The sequence below is a fragment of the Neoarius graeffei genome, chromosome 4, assembly GCF_027579695.1.
Source record: "Neoarius graeffei isolate fNeoGra1 chromosome 4, fNeoGra1.pri, whole genome shotgun sequence".
Lineage (NCBI taxonomy): Eukaryota > Metazoa > Chordata > Actinopteri > Siluriformes > Ariidae > Neoarius > Neoarius graeffei.
In genome coordinates, this window is record NC_083572.1 from 33,891,277 (window position 1) to 33,913,063 (window position 21,787).

General features: G+C 42.9%; 1 protein-coding gene across 1 annotated transcript in view; it reads right to left on the bottom strand.

Moving 5' to 3' along the window:
• ahcy (adenosylhomocysteinase) overlaps positions 1–21,787 on the bottom strand; it is a 71,151-nt gene that overhangs the window by 19,736 nt on the left and 29,628 nt on the right. The window contains exons 3-5 of the mRNA XM_060919147.1: positions 8,101–8,176; positions 2,673–2,825; positions 915–1,027 (exon numbers count right to left, since the gene is read on the bottom strand). Of these exons, the coding sequence (XP_060775130.1) occupies positions 915–1,027; positions 2,673–2,825; positions 8,101–8,176 (342 nt within the window). The remainder of the gene's footprint in view (positions 1–914; positions 1,028–2,672; positions 2,826–8,100; positions 8,177–21,787) is intronic.

The window sequence follows — 21,787 nt, forward strand, 5'->3', positions numbered from 1 at the left end:
AAAGAACTGAACTGTTGCTCAGTGGTCCAAAGTCCTCTTTTCAGATGAAAGTAAATTTTTCATTTTATTTGGAAGTCAAGGTCCTAGAGTCTGGAGGAAGAATGGAGAGGCACAGAATCCAAGGTGTTTGAAGTTCAGGGTGAAGTTTCTGCAGTCTGTGATGATTTGGGGTGCCATGTCTTTTGCTGGTGTTGGTCCACTGTGTTTTAAGTCCAAAGTCAACACAACTGTCTACCAGGAGATTTTAGAACACTTCATGCTTTCATCTGCTGACAAACTTTATGGAGATGCCGATTTCTTTTTCCAACAGGACTTGGCACCTGCCCACAGTGCCAAAACTACTACCAAATGGTTTACCAACCATATTACTGCGCTCAGTGAGCCAGCCAACTTGCCTGACCTGAACCCCATAGAGAATTTATGGGGTACTGTCAAGAGGAAGAGAAGAAACACCCGACCCAAAAATACAGATGAGCTAAAGGCAGCTATCAAAGCAAGCTGGGATTCAGTAACACCTCAGCAGTGCCACAGGCTGATCGCCTCCATGCTACGCCTCAGTGATGCAGTAATTCGCTGTAAGGAGCCCCAACCAAGTACTGAGTGCATAAACAAACACTTTTCAGAAGTTGGACATTTCTGTATTGTAATCCTTTTTTGATTGATCTTTGGAAATATTCTAATAATTTGAGATAAAGGATTTCTGATTTTCATGAGCTATAAGCCATAATTATCAAAATTAAAACGCTTGAAATATTTCACTTTATGTACTGAATATAGAATATATGAAAGTTTACCTTTTTGAATTAAATTATAAAAAATGAATTTCACAATATTCTAATTTTTTGAAATGCACGAGTATATTTATTGCAAACACTCAGCAGTAACAAACTTTATACAACTGAACTTGCAAGTACCTTGGTAACAGAGTCATTCACGTTAATAGCAGGAACTTTGAGTTCACCCTTCTTCAGCATCTTGTAGAGTTTGTGAACCCCAGTGGTTGTCTCCTCAGAAAGACCCTTAATTCCTGAAACAATTCATGAAAAACAGCCTCATGCTACTATCATAGGAGACTTATAATTGCAGGTAGGTATGGTTAAAAATGTTGTGTACATGTTACTGGAATTTAGAAAAGTAAAGGACTTTTCTAGTAAATTCTAGATGGGTAATTCCGCCCCAAATCACCAGGTTTAGAAAAACGTTCGCCACTGACCATCTCAGATTTGCGTCATACTTTCTGGAAATATTGTCAGTGTGCCCAATAAATAGTGTACAAAATTTTAGGCTTGTACCTTCATTAGTTTCTGAGATATAGGGGCTTTAAAAAAGGGGCGTAGTTTAGGGTACCAACTTCATATTTTGTGCATTTGCTAATCAAAACAAGCTCTTTCCAGTGGTATAATTGTTTTTATGGTAGACCTTGTCATACATTTGTAATATGCATTTGAATTATAGGCGCAAAATTTTTTTTTTCAATTTTTAAAGCCTAATAAATCAGAAAGTTTGATTTATTTTGAACACATACCTAGTTGCCTAAAGAGTACGATAACATGAGTAATAAATAAGAAAATTTGAAAGATCTGGTGTGCTTTAATGTGGAGATATGGGGCGTCAAAGTTGCTCCAAAGCACATTTTATGATTTTCAGCAAGCCATAACTTGGCAAATATTGAACTGTGAACTTTCTATTTTAGTATTTAAAGGCGTCTGGCATTGAAGAACAATCCTTGAAAATGTCATGCATCTTGCATGAATAGTTTAAAAGTAATGACTTATGGAAGTTAGGCCCGTTTTCTGTAGCATGCGTTTCAACAATGAAATTGGGGCCACGCCCCTTTTTTTAAGCCCCTATATCTCAGAAACTAATGAAGGTACAAGCCTAAAATTGTGTACACTATTTATTGGGCACACTGACAATATTTCCAGAAAACAGGAAGCAAATCCGAGATGGTCAGTGGCGAGGCTTCTGGTGATTTTGCGTGGATTGACCCAGAAAGTAAATGGGACTTAAGCTTGGGACTCTGAACTGAAGACCTGGCCTAAATGAGGTTGTGACTCAATGTGCAACTCAAATCTGAGTCAAAACATGGGGAGAAAAAAACCTTAACTACAATTTCCAAAATAATACCGTAAAGGAATCAAAACAGACCAATGCAGTACATACTGCATGCTACAAAGTAGTGATTGGAACAGAGCAGTTTCCAGCAATGGCTGAAGTAGCCAATAGCCAAGTCAAAAGAACATGCACCCTAAAATGCCCAAACCCTAAAACAATGTGGATAAATGTATTATCAGGCAGCTAATGTTATTACAGCTATTGAAATGTTGGTTATTGTTCCTCTGATAGGGACACACCATATACATTTCTTTCTCAAGACAGTGTTGGAAGCATACAGATGTGCAGTGATGATGATTAATAATGAAGATTATCTTGAACCATGAAAAAAACATGACCAGTACAAAACCCTCTGCTTCAGAAACATGTCTTTTGCAGACTTGCTGTGGTGTTTCAGGTTTTTTTTAAGCTTTATATTTTTGTAATGCACTAAAATTATATTATTGACATAAGAACATAAGGACAACAAGACGCATTGTTAATATTTAAATTAACTGCAGTGTCTTCAGGTAATCTGTAACATTGTGAAAATGTTAATGAAGCAAAATTAATTATACCTGCTAACAAGGTGGGGTATTTCTCATGTACAAGGTTTGTTAGGTCTCCACCATCATCCAGGATCATGTTGAGAGGCTGACCATCCTTGAAGTAGATAGTCTGCTCGATGCACCACACATACTCCTCATCCGTCTCCCCTTTCCAAGCATACACTTTAAAAATAAGTTTTTTAAAAAAATGTTATACATTAAAAACAAATTTTTGTATATAAAAGGTTTTTTTTAAATATATTCGATTTTATATAGTCTCACTTCCTTCTTATTTTTGCAGCAAACCCAGCAGCCTTCATTATGTTTATGTCTGAAAAGTGGTCTGTTATGGAATATGCTGCTTTCTTTACTGACAGACAGACATTGTTCTGTAACATTTAATTTTGTTCCAAACTAATGTTTGGAACTCTAAAGTGTTTTTGTACTGGTCCCATAACGTAGAACTCATGAAAATAATCTATAACAGCTTGTACTAAAAAAAAAAAAAGGAGCTAACGACTTGTGCACAGTACTGTGTGTATGAGTAACATAACATTATTACACACACACATATTTTATATATATATATATATATATATATATATATATATATATATATATATAATATGTGTATATATATTATATATATATATATATATATATATATATATATATATATATATATATATACATACACACACACACACACACACACACACACACACACACACAATATATAAATAATGTTATATTGTATCAACTTTGATTGGGTCACTGTCAGTCCCTGCAGAACTTGATCAGGCAACTGAATGCTTAGAGTCAATGTTCCGCCATAGTTTAGATAATGTAGCTCCTCTTAAAAGGAAAATGGTCAGACACAAAAAATTAGCACCCTGGTATAATGATGACACTCACACTTTAAAACAAACCACTCGAAAAATTGGAACGTAAATGGCGTCAAACAAAACTGGTGGTGTTCAAATTAGCATGGAAGGAGAGCTTCCTGAAGTAAAGAAAAGCTCTTCGTGCTGCTAGATCAACATATCTCTCCTCCCTAATAGAAGATAAAAATAATCCTGGATTCCTATTTAATACTGTAGCAAAATTAACCAGGAATAAGTCCACTATAGACGCATGCACACCTGTAGTATGTAGTAGCAACGACTTCATGAATTTTTTTAATGACAAAATTGAGAATATTTGACAAAAAACTAACTATTAATTTAAGGTCAGACAATGTAAACGACTCTGTAATTAATAATATAACTATCAGATCAGCAATTAGAATGTTTTACTCCCCTTAGAAAAACTGAATTACTTTCATTAATCTCCGTATCAAAAGCCTCAACTTGTGTACTACACTTACCTACACGTCTATTCAAACAGATAATACCTGAAGTAATTGAACCGCTTCTAAAAATAATAAATTATTCTCTTAGGATCAGCTATGTACCCAAATCCTTTAAACTAGCAGTTATCAAACCCCTGATTAAAAAGCCTGGCATCGATCCCTGTCACCTGTCCAATTATCAGCCAATATCAAACCTCCCCTTTATCTCCAAGATCCTTGAAAAAGCTGTGGCACAGCAGTTACGCTTATATTTACATAGGAATAACATCCATGAAATGTATCAGTCAGGATTTAGACCTCATCATAGCACAGAGACAGCTCTGGTTAAAAGTAGTAAACGACCTACTGTTGGCATCTGATTAGGGCTATGTCTCGCTGCTTGACCTTAGTGCAGCATTTGATACCATTGATCATTCCATTCTTCTGGATAGACTAGAAAATGTTGTGGGAGTTATGAGAACAGCCCTCTCCTGGCTCAGCTCTTATTTAACTAATCGCTATCAGTATGTTGATGTAAATGGTGATTTTCCTATACATACTAAAGTAAAGTTTGGTGTTCCACAAGGTTCTGTCTTGGGTCCACTGCTTTTTTCTTTATATATGGTATACATGTTACCTCTGGGTGATATTATTCGTAAACATTGTATTAGTCTCCACTGTTACGCTGATGACACACCGTTATGTTTCTGCAAAACCTGATGAGAGACACCAACTTAATAGAATTGAGGAATGTGTGAAGGACATTAGACACTGGATGCTTAACTTCCTTCTGCTTAACTCTGACAAGACCGAAGTACTTGTACTAGGACCACATGCAGCTAGAAGTAAGATTTCTGATTCTGACAGCAATTCTGGATAGCCTTTCTGTTTCTTCACATGCAGCAGTAAAGACCTCAACGTGATTATTGATCCCCGTCTTTCATTCGAAACTCACATTGATAACATTACCCGGATAGCTTTCTTTCATCTCAGAAATATTGCTAAGATAAGAAACGTGTCTTAGCTTTCTGTGTCACTACATGACACAGAAAAACTAGTTCATGCTTTCGTTACCTCCAGGTTGGATTATTGTAATGCCTTACTGTCTGGATATTCCAATAAGTGCATAAACAAGCTCCAGTTAGTTCAAAATGCAGCAGCAAGAGTCCTTACTAGAACTAGAAAATATGACCACATCACCCCTGTCTTATCCACACTGCATTGGCTCCCAATCAAATTTCGTATTGATTATAAAATACTACTATTGACCTTTAAAGCACCGAATGGTCTTGTACCACAGTACCTGAGTGAACTTCTGGTCCTCTATGACCTGCCATGCCTACTTAGATCAAAAGGTGCAGGTTATCTGCTGGTACCTCGTCTAGTGAAGGCTCCATCAGGGGGCAGAGCCTTTTCTTACAAAGCCCCACAGTTATGGAACAGCCTTCCAAGTAATGTTCGGGAATCAGACACAGTCTCAGCATTTAAGTCTAGGCTGAAAATATATCCATCGGTTTAGTCAAGCCTTGTGTTAATGGTGTCGATGAGGTAAAGGAGTAGATCTGGAGGGTCCTCAGACAGAGTGTTTTGGTAAACTGGGATGTATGGATGCTGTGAGTCTCCCACTCGCTTGCTTACTCGAGTTTGACGACGGTGTAGTGGCTGGTTGCTTTATGTCCCGGGGCTCCCTCATGCCTGTGTTACCTTCTGGCTCTCCCCTTTTAGTTATGCTGTCATAGTTAGTTGCCGGAGTCCCTGCTTGTACTCAATGCAATATGTATACTGTTCCTACTTATTCAGGTGACAATGGGCATACTTAACAACCTGTGTTCTCTCCCCCCCCCAAAATCTGTCCCTCTGAGTTACATGTCAATCCTGAGACTGAGATGCTGACCTCTTCTGCTCCTTGGACCTGCCTGATCCATCTTGGTGCCCTGTCTCTCGTTGGAGTCTCATCGCATCGCTCCTGTGGAGGACGGCCCCATGAGGACAATTGAAAGTCACACCTGGAGGACACTCTGGACACTCAAAGGATGCTTTTATGGCTGAGTACTACAGTTGACTTGCTAACTTTAGGACTGCAGTTGTCATGAACAGTTTTGCATTCAAGTTTCCATCAATGAAGAGTTTATAACATCAACGAAACTGACTTCATGTTAAAACTGTTATAGGTCATGTTGTCTGTTGTTGCCCAAATGAGGATGGGTTCCCTTTTGAGTCTGGTTCCTCTCGAGGTTTCTTCATGTCATTTGAGGGAGTTTTTCCTTGCGACCATCGCCACAGGCTTGCTCATTGGAGATAGATTAGGGATAAAATTAGCTAATGTTTTAAGTCGTTCAAATTCTGTAAAGCTGCTTTGCGACAATGTTTATTGTTAAAAGCGCTATACAAATAAACTTGACTATACACACACACACACACACAGTGTGTGTGTGTGTGTGTGTGTGTGTGTGTGTGTGTGTGTGTGTATACACACACAGGATGTTGGCACCAGGCTCAATGCAGTAGTAAGCTAAATCAAGAACAGCATAAAATTTAGTGTACAAACATTAGCAGGAAACTTTGAGAGAGCATAATTGAGAATAATCTCTAAGATATTTTGGAGACAACCATAACAGTGGGGAAGAAGTCAATTACATTTCTTTAATAGCAGCTTCCAAGTTATTACATTAATTTTGACTTGTTGCAGCTCTAAAGTACCAGGAAAGCAGTCCAGATGTTGCAACAGTTACATCATGTGACTTTGGGTCCACAAACCACAACTAGCGTGACAAGCACTGCAAAACCTAAGCAGTCCAAATATCTACACAATCTTGCAAAGTCAAATTTTGGATAATTTGTTTGTTTTTTTTTTGCAGGATTTAGTCCACAACTAATGAATGAACCTTAAATAGGCATATCAGGTGAAAATTCAAATTCAATTCAAATTGCTTGAAACTGATCTCACTGAATTTAAAACAACATACAGAATTAAAATGTTTATTTGTTCTTGAGACATTACAAATCAAAGATTGAAAAAACTTAATTTTTAGAAAACTGACGTAATATGTATTGCGATAACATGGTCCAAAATGGGCCCAATTAATAAATGAGATCAAATATTTTTTCTTAATAATTTTTATATTTTTCAAGATATTTACATGGAAATTGGCAGACACATAGATGGTTGTATACTAAATACAAAGTTTGAAAAATTAGCAAAAACAAATGATGCAAATTAGTTTTATGATAATTAGGTAAAAATGTTAAGTGAATACACTCAGCAAAAAAGTAATAAAAGATTATTTCTAATGCCCTCTTTGTGTTCTGTATTTCTCAAAAGTAGGGCCTAATAGTGTTTATATTAAAGAATATAAAATGATATTCACAGCTTCCAAGAGTAACCTCAAAAAAAAAAAGCGCCACACTGAGCCACAGCCAATAAACAATTCCACTTAACTGAATTGGAATGGACACTCGCATTTCTGACTTTTGGTTTTTTAAAATATATCATTCTGACCACTAAGATCTCAATATTTTTCATCAAACCAACTACAGTTATATTCTAAAATAGTTATTTATTTACATGAATCAGTTTTATTTGAAAAAAATAAGTAGGTAAAGCTATGAAAACTTACTTCAAAGTCTCCTGTGAAGCATAAAATCAAAACTAGCTGACAGAAAATTTTGCTGAATACGTCATCAGAAAAAGTGACGAGAGAACGTCCCTGTAGGGGTTATCTGATTGATTTTCATGAGTAATCCAGTCAGAAAACCATCAGAAGAGAGCCTGATCACGTTCCCCTCACTCAGAAAGCACCGGCAGTTTCCCGAAGTCACGCAAGCAGAGTTTTTACTCTGTTGCACCAATTTCAACCTGCCGTTACTCCCAAAGTACTGAACAGATCTTAATATGAGAAATTTATTTGGAAAGCAGAAATAAGTTTTTTTAATGATAGTGTTGACAATAGAAAATATTCAAGAGTTAAGCAATGACAGGTTTGGAAACTTAGATGAATGTCTGCATGCACAATTTTCACAGCATGGTCAGCGAGCGTCTGATATGCCTACTTTAAACTATGATAAGGTCAGTCTCAGGACAGACAACTGCATGGAATAAACCAGCATTTAAGATTGTAGCACACACACCTGGAACACCAGTTTTGGCAATGGCAGCAGCAGCATGATCCTGGGTGGAGAAAATGTTACAGCTAGACCACTGAACCTGGTTGGGAACAGGGGAGAGGGTTCATGTGTTGGCAGAGAGGGAAGAGAGAAAGAAGAAAATATATTAAATATACAATTATTAAAACTAATTCTAGATTTTACTAATTTCAAAAACATTATGAAAGTAGTGGCAGAAAGTAAACAATGAATGAAAAAATAAAAAAGCCACACAATCCTGTTTGGAGTTTGTATTTATTTAAAAAAAAAAAAAAGTTTGTGACTCAACATACATGGAAATAAAGTTTTCTGACCTCTGGACCAAATTAAAGGTTTGGCCATGACAAAAAGAACTACTTTTGGCAACGACCCAACACTGCTTTATCACTCACACACGTGTGTGTATATATATATATATATATATATATATATATATATATATATATATATATATATATATACACATACACACACATACACACACACACACACACACTGTGGCAGCAGGGGTGTGGTCAAGCGCCGGTCTGTGACAGGAGGGCGGAGTTGGGGAAGGTAAGTGGCAGAATCGCTTCACCTGAGTGTGATTAACCTATGTTTTGTGTGTGTTCTCCCCAGTAAACCGCGCCCTATTTAAGGAGGGAGAGTGAGAGCAGATGGGAGTGATTATCCAGAGGAGACGACAGTCTGTGTGCGCGCAAGAGAGAGTCAGCCTCTGAGAGATTGAATTATATGTTAAACTGAAAAGTTTGGCAATAAAAGCCAGTTGTTTTCATCCTGATCTCTGTCCTGCCGTCTTCTGTGCTCCACCCACACATTGTACCCGCTACAGTGGTGCCGAAACCCGGGAAGGTGGAGCACCTGTCCTGCAGCCCCATGGAATCCTCCCCGTTCGCAGACTTGGTCCACGCCCTCGCCACGGCTCAGCAGAGCCAGCACCAGGCACTCGTCACGCTCCGGAAGGAGCAGGAGCGCCGCTTCGAAGCCCTGGTGCTGGCTCAACAGGAAGACCGAGAGGCGTTCCGGCGCCTCCTCGCGTCGGCGGGGTCCACCAGCGCCCCGGCCGCGGGCCCATCTCCCATCACCTTGACTAAGATGGGCCCGCAGGACGACCCCGAGGCGTTCATCGCATTGTTCGAACAGGTCGCCGAAGCCTCAGGGTGGCCGATGGAGCAGCGCGCGGCGCGCCTCCTCCCCCTCCTAACGGGAGAGGCGCAGTTAGCCGCACTACAGCTCCCCGCCGACCACCGGCTGGCCTACGCCGACCTTCGCCGGGCTGTCCTCCAGCGCGTGGGGCACACGCCGGAGCAGCAGCGCCGGTGCTTCCGCGCGCTGCGAATGGAGGAAGTCGGCAGCCCGTTCGCGTTCGGCCAGCAGCTCCGGGACGCCTGCTGGCGGTGGCTGAGGGCCGAAGATCGCGACGCCGAAGGGATCATTGACCAGGTGGCGCTGGAACAGTTCATTGCCCGCCTACCCGCCGGAACTGCGGAGTGGGTCCAGTGCCACCGCCCGGCGTCGCTGGATCAGGCCGTAGGACTAGCGGAGGATCATCTGGCGGCTGTCCCGGCGGCAGGACAATGGATGACATCATCATCTCTCTCCTCTCCTCTCTCTCTCTTCCCCCTCCTCCCGTGTCCCGTCCTCGCCGGCCCGCCACACCCGTGGTGCCCTCCCGTTTCTCCCTTCTGTGTCTGTCTCTCCCCCCCCCCCCCCCAGGTGAGTGACCCTCAAACCACAGCTGCAGAGGGGAGGCCCGGGCCGGTTTGCTGGGGCTGCAGGGAACCGGGCCACCTGCAGCAACAGTGTGCCGCGATGGAGGTGGGGGTGGTGGTGCGGATCCCCGACGCGCCAGAGGCTGCCCTCGATCAGGCCGGAGCGTATCGCATACCGGTAAGTGTACAAGGGGCGACATATCAGGCGTTGGTGGATTCGGGTTGCGACCAGACCTCGATCCGCCAAAGCCTGGTGCAAGACGAGGCATTGGGGGGAGCACAAGGGGTGAAGGTGTTGTGTGTGCACGGGGATGTTCACTGCTACCCGTTGGTGTCGGTCCACATACATTTCAGAGGGGACAAATCCATAGTAAAGGCGGCGGTCAATCCTCGCCTTACCCACTCTTTGATCTTGGGGACTGATTGGCCGGGATTTTGGGGGTTGATGGCACACCTAGCCGGTTAGCGGGGGGGGGGTCCCGGTGTCGTTTTGGCTGGAGCTGCGGTCGCAGAGCCGTCTACGTCATCTCCGCGACAGAGTGAGGAGCCCCCGGCCCCTCCTCTTTCTATTGGGGAATCCCTCACGGATTTCCCACTGGAACAATCGCGAGACGAAACTCTGCGACACGCGTTTGACCAAGTGAGAGTAATCGATGGTCAAACGCTCCAGCCGAACGCCACCCCGACCTTCCCCTATTTTTCCATTTTAAAGGATAGGTTATACCGAGTAACGCAGGACACTCAGACAAAGGAGCATGTCACCCAGTTGTTAATTCCAAAGAGCCGCCGGGAATTGGTATTCCAGGCGGCTCATTTTAATCCCATGGCGGGACACCTCGGGCAGGATAAAACACTCGCCCGGATAATGGCCTGATTCTATTGGCCGGAGATTCGCGGCGACGTCCGTAAGTGGTGTACGGCGTGCCGCGAATGCCAGTTAGTAAATCCAGCGGCCATTCCAAAAGCGCCCTTGCGCCCCCTACCATTAATCGAGACCCCGTTTGAAAGAATTGGGATGGATCTCGTCGAGTCATTAGATCGGTCAACACGAGGGTACCGCTTTATATTGGTTCTGGTGGACTATGCAACGCGATACCCGGAAGCGGTGCCTCTTCGCAATATCTCAGCACGCAGTATTGCAGAGGCCCTCTTCCACGTCATCTCCTGGGTCGGAATCCCGAAAGAGATTCTGACTGACCGAGGCACCTCGTTTATGTCACGAACACTGGCCGAACTGTATGGGCTACTGGGTATTAAGCCGATCCGCACCAGCGTGTATCACCCACAGACGGACGGTTTAGTCGAACGGTTCAACCGCACCCTCAAGAATATTATCAAAAAATTCGTAAGTGAGGATGCACGTAACTGGGATAAGTGGCTCGAACCCTTGTTGGTGGCAGTGCGAGAGGTCCCCCAAGCCTCCACGGGGGTTCTCCCCGTTTGAATTATTGTATGGGCGTAAGCCGCACGGCATCTTAGATGTACTGCGGGAAAATTGGGAGGAGGGACCTTCGCAGAGCAAAAATGAAATTCAATACGTTATGGATCTGCGCACAAAACTCCACACGCTCACCCACTTAACTCAGGAGAATTTGCGGCAGGCCCAGGAACCGCAAGCCCGCCTGTACAACAAGGGCACGCGCCTTAGAGAGTTCACTCCGGGAGATAAGGTACTCGTCCTGTTGCCCACGTCGAGCTCCAAATTAATCGCCAAGTGGCAAGGGCCCTTTGAGGTCACACAGCGAGTCGGGGACGTCGACTATGAGGTTAGGCGAACGGACAGGGAGGGGGCGCTACAGATCTACCATCTCAATCTGCTGAAGCTCTGGAACGAGGAGGTCCCCGTGGCGTTGGTGTCGGTAGTTCCGGAGAAGGCGGAGCTGGGGCCGGAGGTCCAAAAAGGGTCATTGGCATCTCGCACCTCTCCAGTCCCCTGTGGAGACCACCTCTCCCCGACCCAACTCACGGAGGTCGCCCAGTTGCAGGCCGAGTTTTCGGATGTGTTCTCACCAACCTCATAGAACACCACATAGAGACGCCCCCGGGGGTGGTAGCGCGTAGCCGTCCTTATAGATTACCCAAACACACACACAAAAAAAAAAAAACAAAAAAAAAAAAAAAAAAGGTGGTTCGGGAAGAACTTCAGGCCATGCTCGAAATGGGCATCGTCGAGGAGTCCCACAGTGACTGGAGCAGCCCAGTGGTCTTGGTTCCCAAGGCCGATGGCTCGGTCCGGTTCTGTGTGGACTATAGAAAAGTCAACGCGGTGTCTAAATTCGATGCGTACCCAATGCCTCGTATTGATGAGCTGCTCAATCGACTAGGCACGGCTCGCTTTTACTCGACACTGGATTTGACGAAGGGATATTGGCAGATCCCCTTGACTCCATTATCCCGGGAAAAAACGGCCTTTTCCACACCGTTCGGCTTACACCAGTTCGTCACACTTCCGTTTGGGCTGTTTGGGGCGCCCGCTACGTTTCAGCGGCTGATGGACCGGATCCTCCGGCCCCACGCCACCTATGCGGCTGCTTACTTAGATGACATCATTTATAGTAATGACTGGCAGCGGCACCTGCAACACCTGAGGGCCGTCCTTAGGTCGCTGAGACGGGCGGGGCTCACTGCCAACCTGAAGAAGTGTGCGATTGGGCAGGTGGAAGTACGGTATCTGGGCTTCCACTTGGGTAACGGGCAGGTGCGTCCCCAAATTAATAAGACAGCAGCGATTGCGGCCTGCCCGAGGCCCAAGACCAAAAAGGGGGTGAGACAGTTCCTGGGGCTGGCTGGCTATTATCGTAGGTTTATACCTAATTATTCGGACGTCACCAGCCCGCTGACTGACCTCACTAAAAAGGGGGCGCCAGATGCGGTCCAGTGGACGGAGCAGTGCCAGCGGGCTTTCTCCGAGGTAAAGGCTGCACTGTGCGGGGGGCCACTTTTGCACTCCCCTGACTTCTCTCTCCCTTTTTTATTACAGACGGATGCGTCGGACAGAGGGCTGGGGGCCGTTTTGTCCCAGCAGGTGGGGGGAGAGGATCGCCCAGTATCATCAGCCGAAAGCTGTCGGTGCGTGAGGGTGCGCTACAGCACCATCGAGAAAGAGTGTCTGGCGATCAAGTGGGCGGTCCTCGCCCTCTGTTACTACCTGCTGGGGCGCTCTTTCACCCTCTGTTCGGACCACGCGCCCCTCCAGTGGCTCCACCACATGAAGGATGCCAACGTGCGGATCACCCGTTGGTATCTAGCGCTCCAACCTTTCAACTTCAAGGTGGTCCACAGGCCGGGAGCGCAGATGGTCGTGGCGGACTTCCTCTCCCGTCAAGGGGGGGGGGGGAGTCGGCTGCGGGCCGGACGGGCGCCCGGCCTGAGTCGGGCGGTGGGGGCGTGGTCAAGCGCCGGTCTGTGACAGGAGGGCGGAGTTGGGGAAGGTAAGTGGCAGAATCGCTTCACCTGAGTGTGATTAACCTACCGTATTTTCTGGACTATAAGCCGCTACTTTTTCCTAGGTTTTGAACCATGCGGCTTATACAAAGGTGCGGCTATTCTGTGGATTTTTCTTTCACGGCTAGGGGCGCTCTAACCGGAAGTAGAATCAAAAATAAGATAGACGAAAAATCAGTGCAAAGAAGAATTAGCAGATCTTTAGCAGATAGAACACGCACGACAAATTACTAACTGGTAATTATTTTCAAATCCAGCGAAGATGATTAAAGTGACTTGTGGTTTCAAACACAGGAGAAATGAAGGTAAATAAATACCGGTTATTTTTTCTTGGTTCTGTTCCGTTTTAATCAGCAAAGTTGCTGCCGTGTTAAAAGGCACTGTTCGGAAAGAATCTGTTCAGGTACATACATGTACATTTACAGTACAAAGTCGTTCTGTACATGCAGTAAATATCTAATTTTTCAACATAGATATCTGCGGCTTATAGCCCGGTGCGGCTTGTATATCTTTTTTTAAATTTTTTTTTAAAAATAGAGCGGATGCGGCTTATATACAGGTGCGCTCTATAGTCCAGAAAATACGGTATGTTTTGTGTGTGTTCTCCCCAGTAAACCGCGCCCTATTTAAGGAGGGAGAGTGAGAGCAGAGGGGAGTGATTATCCAGAGGAGACAACAGTCTGTGTGTGCACGCGCGCGAGTCAGCCTCTGAGAGATTGAATTATATGTTAAACTGAAAAGTTTGGCAATAAAAGCCAGTTGTTTTCATCCTGATCTCTGTCCTGCCATCTTCTGTGCTCCACCCACACATTGTACCCGCTACATATATATACACACACACACACACACACACATATATATATATATATATATATACACACACATACATACATATATATATATACACACATATATATACACACACACACACTTTTTATACACACACACAGTGCCTTGCAAAAGTATTCATACCCCTTGAACTTTTTCACATTTTTCCACCTTACAACTACGAACTTAAACGTTTAGAGATTTTATGTGATAGACCAACACAGAGTAGCACATAATTGTGAAGTGAAACGAAAATTATAAATGGTCTTCAAAATTTTAAACAAATAAAAATCTGAAAAATGTGGTGTGCATTAGTATTCAGCCCCCTGTCCTCTGATACCTCTAAATACAATCCAGTGCAATCATTTGCCTTCAGAAATCATCTAATTAGTTAATAGAGTCCTACTGTGTGTACTCTCAGCATAAATACACTTGTTCTGTGAAGGCCTCAGTGGTCTGTTAGAGAACACTGAAGAACAAACAGCATCATGAAGACCAAAGAACTCACCAGACAGGTCAGGGATAAAGTTCTGGAGAAGTTTAAAGCAGGGTTAGGTTATAGAAAAATCTCCCAAGCTCTGAACATCTCAAGAAGCACTGTTCAATCCATCATTCAAAAATGGAAAAAAGTATGGCACAACTGCAAACCTACCAAGACATGGCCGTCCACCTAAACTGACAGAGCGAGCAAGGAGAGCACTGGTCAGAGAAGCAGCCAAGAGGCCCATGATCACTCTGGAGGAGCTGCAGAAATCCACAGCTCAGGTGGGAGAATCTGTGCACAGGACAACTACAAGTTGTACACTCCACAAATCTGGCCTTTTTGGAAGAGTGGCAAGAAGAAAGCCATTGTTGAAAGACAGGCATAAGAAGCCATGGAGGGGGGACAGCAAATATGTGGAAGAAGGTGCTTTGGTCAGATGAGACCAAAGTTGAACTTTTTGGCCTAAAATGCAAAGCACTCTCTGTGGCGGAAAACTAACATTGCTCATCACCCTGCACACACCATCCCCACTGTGAAACATGGTGGTGGCAGCATCATGCTATGGGGATGCTTTTCTTCAGCAGGGACAGGGAAGCTGGTCAGAGTTGATGGGAAGATGGATGGAGCTAAATACAGGGCAATCCTGGAAGAAAACCTGTTGGAGGCTGCAAAAGACTTGAGACTGGGAAGGAGATTCACCTTCCAGCAAGACAGACAATGACCCTAAACATACAGCCAGTGCTACAATGGAATGGTTTAGATCAAAGAATATTCATGTGTTAGAATGGCCCAGTCAAAGTGCAGACCTAAATATCATTGAGCATCTGTGGCAAGACTTGAAAATTGCTGTTCACAGACACTCTCCATCCAATCTGGCTGAGCTTGAGCTATTTTGCAAAGAAGAATGGGTAAAAATTTCAGTGTCTAGATGTGCAAACCTGGTAGAGACATACCACAAAAGACTTGCAGCTGTAATTGCAGCAAAAGGTGGCTCTACAAAGTATTGACGCAGGGGGGCTGAATACTAATGCACATCACATTTTTCAGATTTTTATTTGTTTAAAATTTTGAAGACCATTTATCATTTTCATTTCACTTCACAATTATGTGCTACTCTGTGTTGGTCCATCACATAAAAGCTCAATAAAAAACTTTTAAGTTCGTGGCTGTAAGGTGGAAAAATGTGAAAAAGTTCAAGGGGTATAAATACTTTTGCAAGGCACTGTATATATATTATATCCCCCATGCGCGCGTGCGCACACACACACACACACACACACACAGCAGAAAACATGCCGCAGTCAGCAAGAGACTTGAGACTGAGGTCAGGGTCCACTTTGCAACAGGAGAATGACCCTTAGCATGCCAAAGCCACACTGAAGTGGTTGGAAGCCAAGAACCTGAATCTATTCATACACACACACACACACACACGTGGCTCATTCTCTTGCTGCAAAGTGGACCCTGGCATCAGTCTCAAGTCTCTTGCTGACTGGTACTGGTGTACCAGGCCTACAATTTTCATCATAGGTACACTTCAACTATGAGAGACAGAATGAGAAAAAAAAAATCCAGAAAATCACATTGTCTGATTTTTAAAGAATTTATTTGCAAATTATGGTGGAAAATAAGTATTTGGTCAATAACAAAAGTTCATCTCAATGCTTTGTTATATACCCTTTGTTGGCAATGACAGAGGTCAAACGTTTTCTGCAAGTCTTCACAAGGTTTTCACACACTGTTGCTGGTATTTTGGCCCATTCCTCCATGCAGAGCTCCTCTAGAGCAGTGATGTTTTGGGGCTGTCGCTGGGCAACACGGACTTTCAACTCCCTCCAAAGATTTTCTATGGGGTTGAGATCTGGAGACTGGCTAGGCCACTCCAGGACCTTGAAATGCTTCTTACGAAGCCACTCCTTCGTTGCCCGGGTGGTGTGTTTAGGATCATTGTCATGCTGAAAGACCCAGGCACGTTTCACCTTCAATGCCCTTGCTGATGGAAGGAGGTTTTTACTCAAAATCTCACGATACATGGCCCCATTCATTCTTTCCTTTACACGGATCAGTCGTCCTGGTCCCTTTGCAGAAAAACAGCCCCAAAGCATGATGTTTCCACCCCCATGCTTCACAGTAGGTATGCTGTTCTTTGGATGCAACTCAGCATTCTTTCTCCTCCAAACACGACAAGTTGAGTTTTTACCAAAAAGTTATATTTTGGTTTCATCTGACCATATGACATTCTCCCAATCCTCTTCTGGGTCATCCAAATGCTCTCTAGCAAACTTCAGACGGGCCTGGACATGTACTGGCTTAAGCAGGGGGACACATCTAGCACTGCAGGATTTGAGTCCCTGGCGGCATAGTGTGTTACTGATGGTAGCCTTTGTTACTTTGGTCCCAGCTCTCTGCAGGTCATTTACTAGGTCCCCCGTGTGGTTCTGGGATTTTTGCTCACCGTTCTTGTGATCATTTTGACCCCACGAGGTGAGATCTTGCGTGGAGCCCCAGATCGAAGGAGATCGTCAGTGGTCTTGTATGTCTTCCATTTTCTAATAATTGCTCCCACAGTTGATTTCTTCACACCAAGCTGCTTACCTATTGCAGATTCAGTCTTCCCAGCCTGGTGCAGGTCTACAATTTTGTTTCTGGTGTCCTTTGACAGCTCTTAGGTCTTGGCCATAGTGGAGTTTGGAATGTGACTGTTTGAGGTTGTGGACAGGTGTCTTTTATACTGATAACGAGTTCAAACAGGTGCCATTAATACAGGTAACGAGTAGAGGACAGAGGAGCCTCTTAAAGAAGTTGTTACAGGTCTGTGAGAGCCAGAAATCTTGCTTGTTTGTAGGGGACCAAATACTTATTTTGCCGAGGAATTTACCAATTAATTCATTAAAAATCCTACAGTGGGGCGGCACGGTGGTGTAGTGGTTAGCGCTGTCGCCTCACAGCAAGAAGGTCCTGGGTTCGAGCCCCATGGCCGGCGAGGGCCTTTCTGTGCGGAGTTTGCATGTTCTCCCCGTGTCCGCGTGGGTTTCCTCCGGGTGCTCCGGTTTCCCCCACAGTCCAAAGACATGCAGGTTAGGTTAACTGGTGACTCTAAATTGACCGTAGGTGTGAGTGTGAATGGTTGTCTGTGTCTACGTGTCAGCCCTGTGATGACCTGGCGACTTGTCCAGGGTGTACCCCGCCTTTCGCCCGTAGTCAGCTGGGATAGGCTCCAGCTTGCCTGCGACCCTGTAGAAGGATAAAGCGGCTAGAGATAATGAGATGATATATATATATATATATATATATATATATATATATATATATATATATATAAAAATACTAATGCAAAAAGTTCGATATTTTCCATCAGTTATTTAAGAAAGTGAAAATGTTATAGACTCATTACACAAACTAAAATGTTTCAAGCATTTTTCTATTTTAATCAGTATGGCATACAGTACAAAAACATAAAAAAACCCATCTGAAAATATTAGAATATTTAATTTCGAGTTTGAGTAAAAAACAGTATGAACACAGTGCATCTCCCGGTCTAGTTCAGTACACACAACCACAATCATGGGGAAGACTGGTGACTTGACTGTTGTCCAGAAGATGATCACTGATGCCCTCCACAAGGAGGGTAAGCCACAAAAGGTCATTGCTGAAAAGGGTGGCTGGAAAAGGTGCACAAGCAACAGGGATGGCCGCAGTCTTGAGAGGATTGTCAAGAAAAGTTGATTCAAGAACTTGGGAGAGCTTCACAAGGAGTGGACTGAGGCTGGTGTCAGTGTATCAAGACCCATCACGAACAGACATCTTCAAGAAAGGGGATACAACTTTTGCATTCCTAATATCAAGCTACTCCTGAGCCAGAGACAATGTCGGAAGTGTCTTATCTGGGCTAAGAAGAGAAAGAAATGGACTGTTGCTCAGTGGTCCAAAGTCCTCTTTTCAGATGAAAGTATATTTCGCATTTAATTTGGTAATCACGGTTCTAGAGTCTGGAGGAAGAGTGGAGAGGCACAGAATCCAAGGTGTTTGAAGCCCAGTGTGAAGTTTCCACAGTCTGTGATGATTTGGGCTGCCATGTCATCTGCTGGTGTTGGTCCACTGTATTTTATCAAGTCCAAAGTCAACACAGCCATCTACCAGGAGATTTTAGTGCAGCTCATGCTTCCATCTGCTGACGAGCTTTTTGGAGATGCTGATTTCCTTTTCCAGCAGGACTTGGCACCTACTCACAGTGCCAAAACTACTACCAAATGGTTTGCTGACCATATTATTACTGTGCTTGATTGGCCAGCCAACCTCCCTGACCTGAACCCCATAGAGAATCTATGGGGTATTGTCAAGAGGAAGATGAGAAACACCCGACCCAAAAATACAGATACGCTGAAGGCCACTATCAAAGCAACCTGGGCTTCAATAACACCTCAGCAGTGCCACAGACTGATCACCTCCATGCCACACCGCATTGATACAGTAATTCATGGTAAAGGAGCCCCAACCAAAGTATTAAGTGTATAAATGAATATACTTTTCAGAAGTTGGACATTTCTGTATTGTAAATCCTTTTTTTGATTGATCTTAGGGAATATTCTAATAATTTGAGATACTGGATTTCTGATTTTCATGAGCTATAAGCCATAATCATCAAAATTAAAACAAAAAAGGCTTTAAATATTTCACTTTACATGTAATGAATATAGAATATATAAAAGTTTACCTTTTTGAATTAAATTATGAAAAAAGGAATTCATAGTATTCTAATTTTTTGAGATGCACTATATATATATATATATATATATATATATATATATATATATATATATATATATATATATAAAATGATTAACTGACAGTGATGAGCAGTATTGGGTTGTTGCCAGAAGCAGTAGTTTGTGTCACGGCCAAACCTTTAATTTGGTCCAGTCACACACGTATTATATACATGAGAGATAGATTTGTCATGGTTTTGGGTTTCATTTCCCAGATGTAGCTCATATGAAAAACAGAAGTGGTGTATTTCCCAATAAAGTGCTTGTGTCCATATTTTTTACAATTTTATATTATATATATATATATATATATATATATATATATATATATATATATATATATATTTTATTTTATTTTTTGGGGGGGGGGGATATTCTCACACTGAAAAAATGAAAACCTCCAACCTTTAAAAAAAAAAACTTCAATAAATTAACAAAAACATGCCACTATGACTGGCACCCCTGCATTTAATACTTTGTACAACCTCCCTTTCCCAGTAAAACAGCACCAAATCTTCAACATTTTATGAAGCTTGGAGAATACACAGTAGGGCATCTGAGACCATTCCTCTTTATAGAATCTCTCCAGATCCTTGGTCCTCTCTTATGTATGCTCCTCTTCAGTTCATGCCACAGGTTTTCAATGGGGTTCAGGTCAGCAAACCATTTTTGCAGTGACTTGGACATGTGCTTCAGCTCATTGTCCTGCTGGAAGATCCAGTGATGACCAAGTTTTAGTTTCCTGGCAGAAGCAGCCAGATTTTTATCCAAAATGTCCTGGTATTTTATGAAGTCAATGATGCCATGTACCCAAACAAGGTCTGCAGGGCCTTTCGAGGAAAAACATCATAGAACCCCCAACATATTTTACAGTTGGGACAGGACTTCATTATAGCCATCCTTCTTTGTTCACCAACCCCACCTTGTGTGTTTTGTTTTATCAGACAACAGAACACAGCTCCAGTTAAAGATAGTGTTTTGCAAACCTCAAGTACTTCTGTGGTTAACTGAAAGAAAATGCTTTCTGGCATACTTTCCAAATAATCTGGTGGCATAGAGGTGGCAGCTGATGGTTTTGGAATCTTGGAAACCCCCAAGATTTTACCTTTTCTTGTAATTCATCAGCAGTAGTCCTTGGGGATTTTTTTCCCCTCTTTTACCAGCCTCCTCACTGTTCATGGGGTCAAAAACTTGGGTCCTCTTCCAGGCAAGTTTGTAACGATTCCAGTTGGTGTCCACTTTTTTCATAACTGCCCTACTTGTAGAAATTAGCATTTTCAGGTGACTAGCTTTAACCCCCCCGCCACACACACACACACACACCCTGACTTAAAAAGGCCAACACTTCTCCCATATTTGGTTTGGTCTCTCTTATCTTTCCCGTGTTGTTCGATGACTAAAGGAATTTGACCTCAATCACCTCATTTGTACTCTAGTTAATCAGGAAGTCATGGATTTCAACTTGAGAGTTCCTACACATTCTAATCAACTCAAATGTGCAATTTAAATAGGAAACATGCTTGTTACATTGTGCTCACTAACTTCCAGGGGTGCAAATAGTGGCACAAGTGGGGGTTTTTTTTTGTTGAAAATCATTTCCTGAGGGATTTGTTTTTCCTCTGAGGGAGGGGAAAAAAGTTAAAGGTTGGATTTTCCCCCTCATTTTTTCAGTGTGGGACAAAGCTACTTTAAAAAGGTGAATTCCCCCTAACCCTTATAAGGAGGTACCAATAATCATGGACAGCCCTGTGTGTACAATTTTATTAATATAAAATTGGTAGGATATTGGTTGAGGCCAGAGTGGTGACTACAGACAGAGAGGCATCTGCAACAGAGCAAAAAGTAATGCATTTTAAAAATTAGTGCTGTGGAAATTATACCAATAAGAAATTGAGACACCACACTCAAGCAACATGTGCTTTATTCAGTCTGCAGAATAGAGTAACACCTCGATCAGGTCAAAGTAACTACTGCCTTAGCTACTTACAGAAAACATTTATACACTGCAGAGAGAACATACTGAGAAACATTTTTCTAGAGATTAGGTAAGTAGTCATCTGGCTCTTCTCTAATTGGTTAAAACAAAATCTCCAAACAGAAAAAGAGACATGAAACTTAAAACAGGAAGAGGTCTCAAAAAAAAAAAACCCTCAAGCTCAGCTTATGGTCAGCAAAACAAAAAGCACTGTTCTTTGTACAAAGGTCAACCTAAAATTCATCCCCATTCATCCCCATTACATCCCATTAGTATATACCAAGGAATACAAATTATAAGCACAAAAGTACAACCCCGATTCCAAAAAAGTTCGGACAAAGTACAAATTGTAAATAAAAAACAGAATGCAATGTGGAAGTTTCAAAATTCCATATTTTATTCAGAATAGAACATGGATGACTATCAAATGTTTAAACTGAGAAAATGTATCATTTAAAGAGAA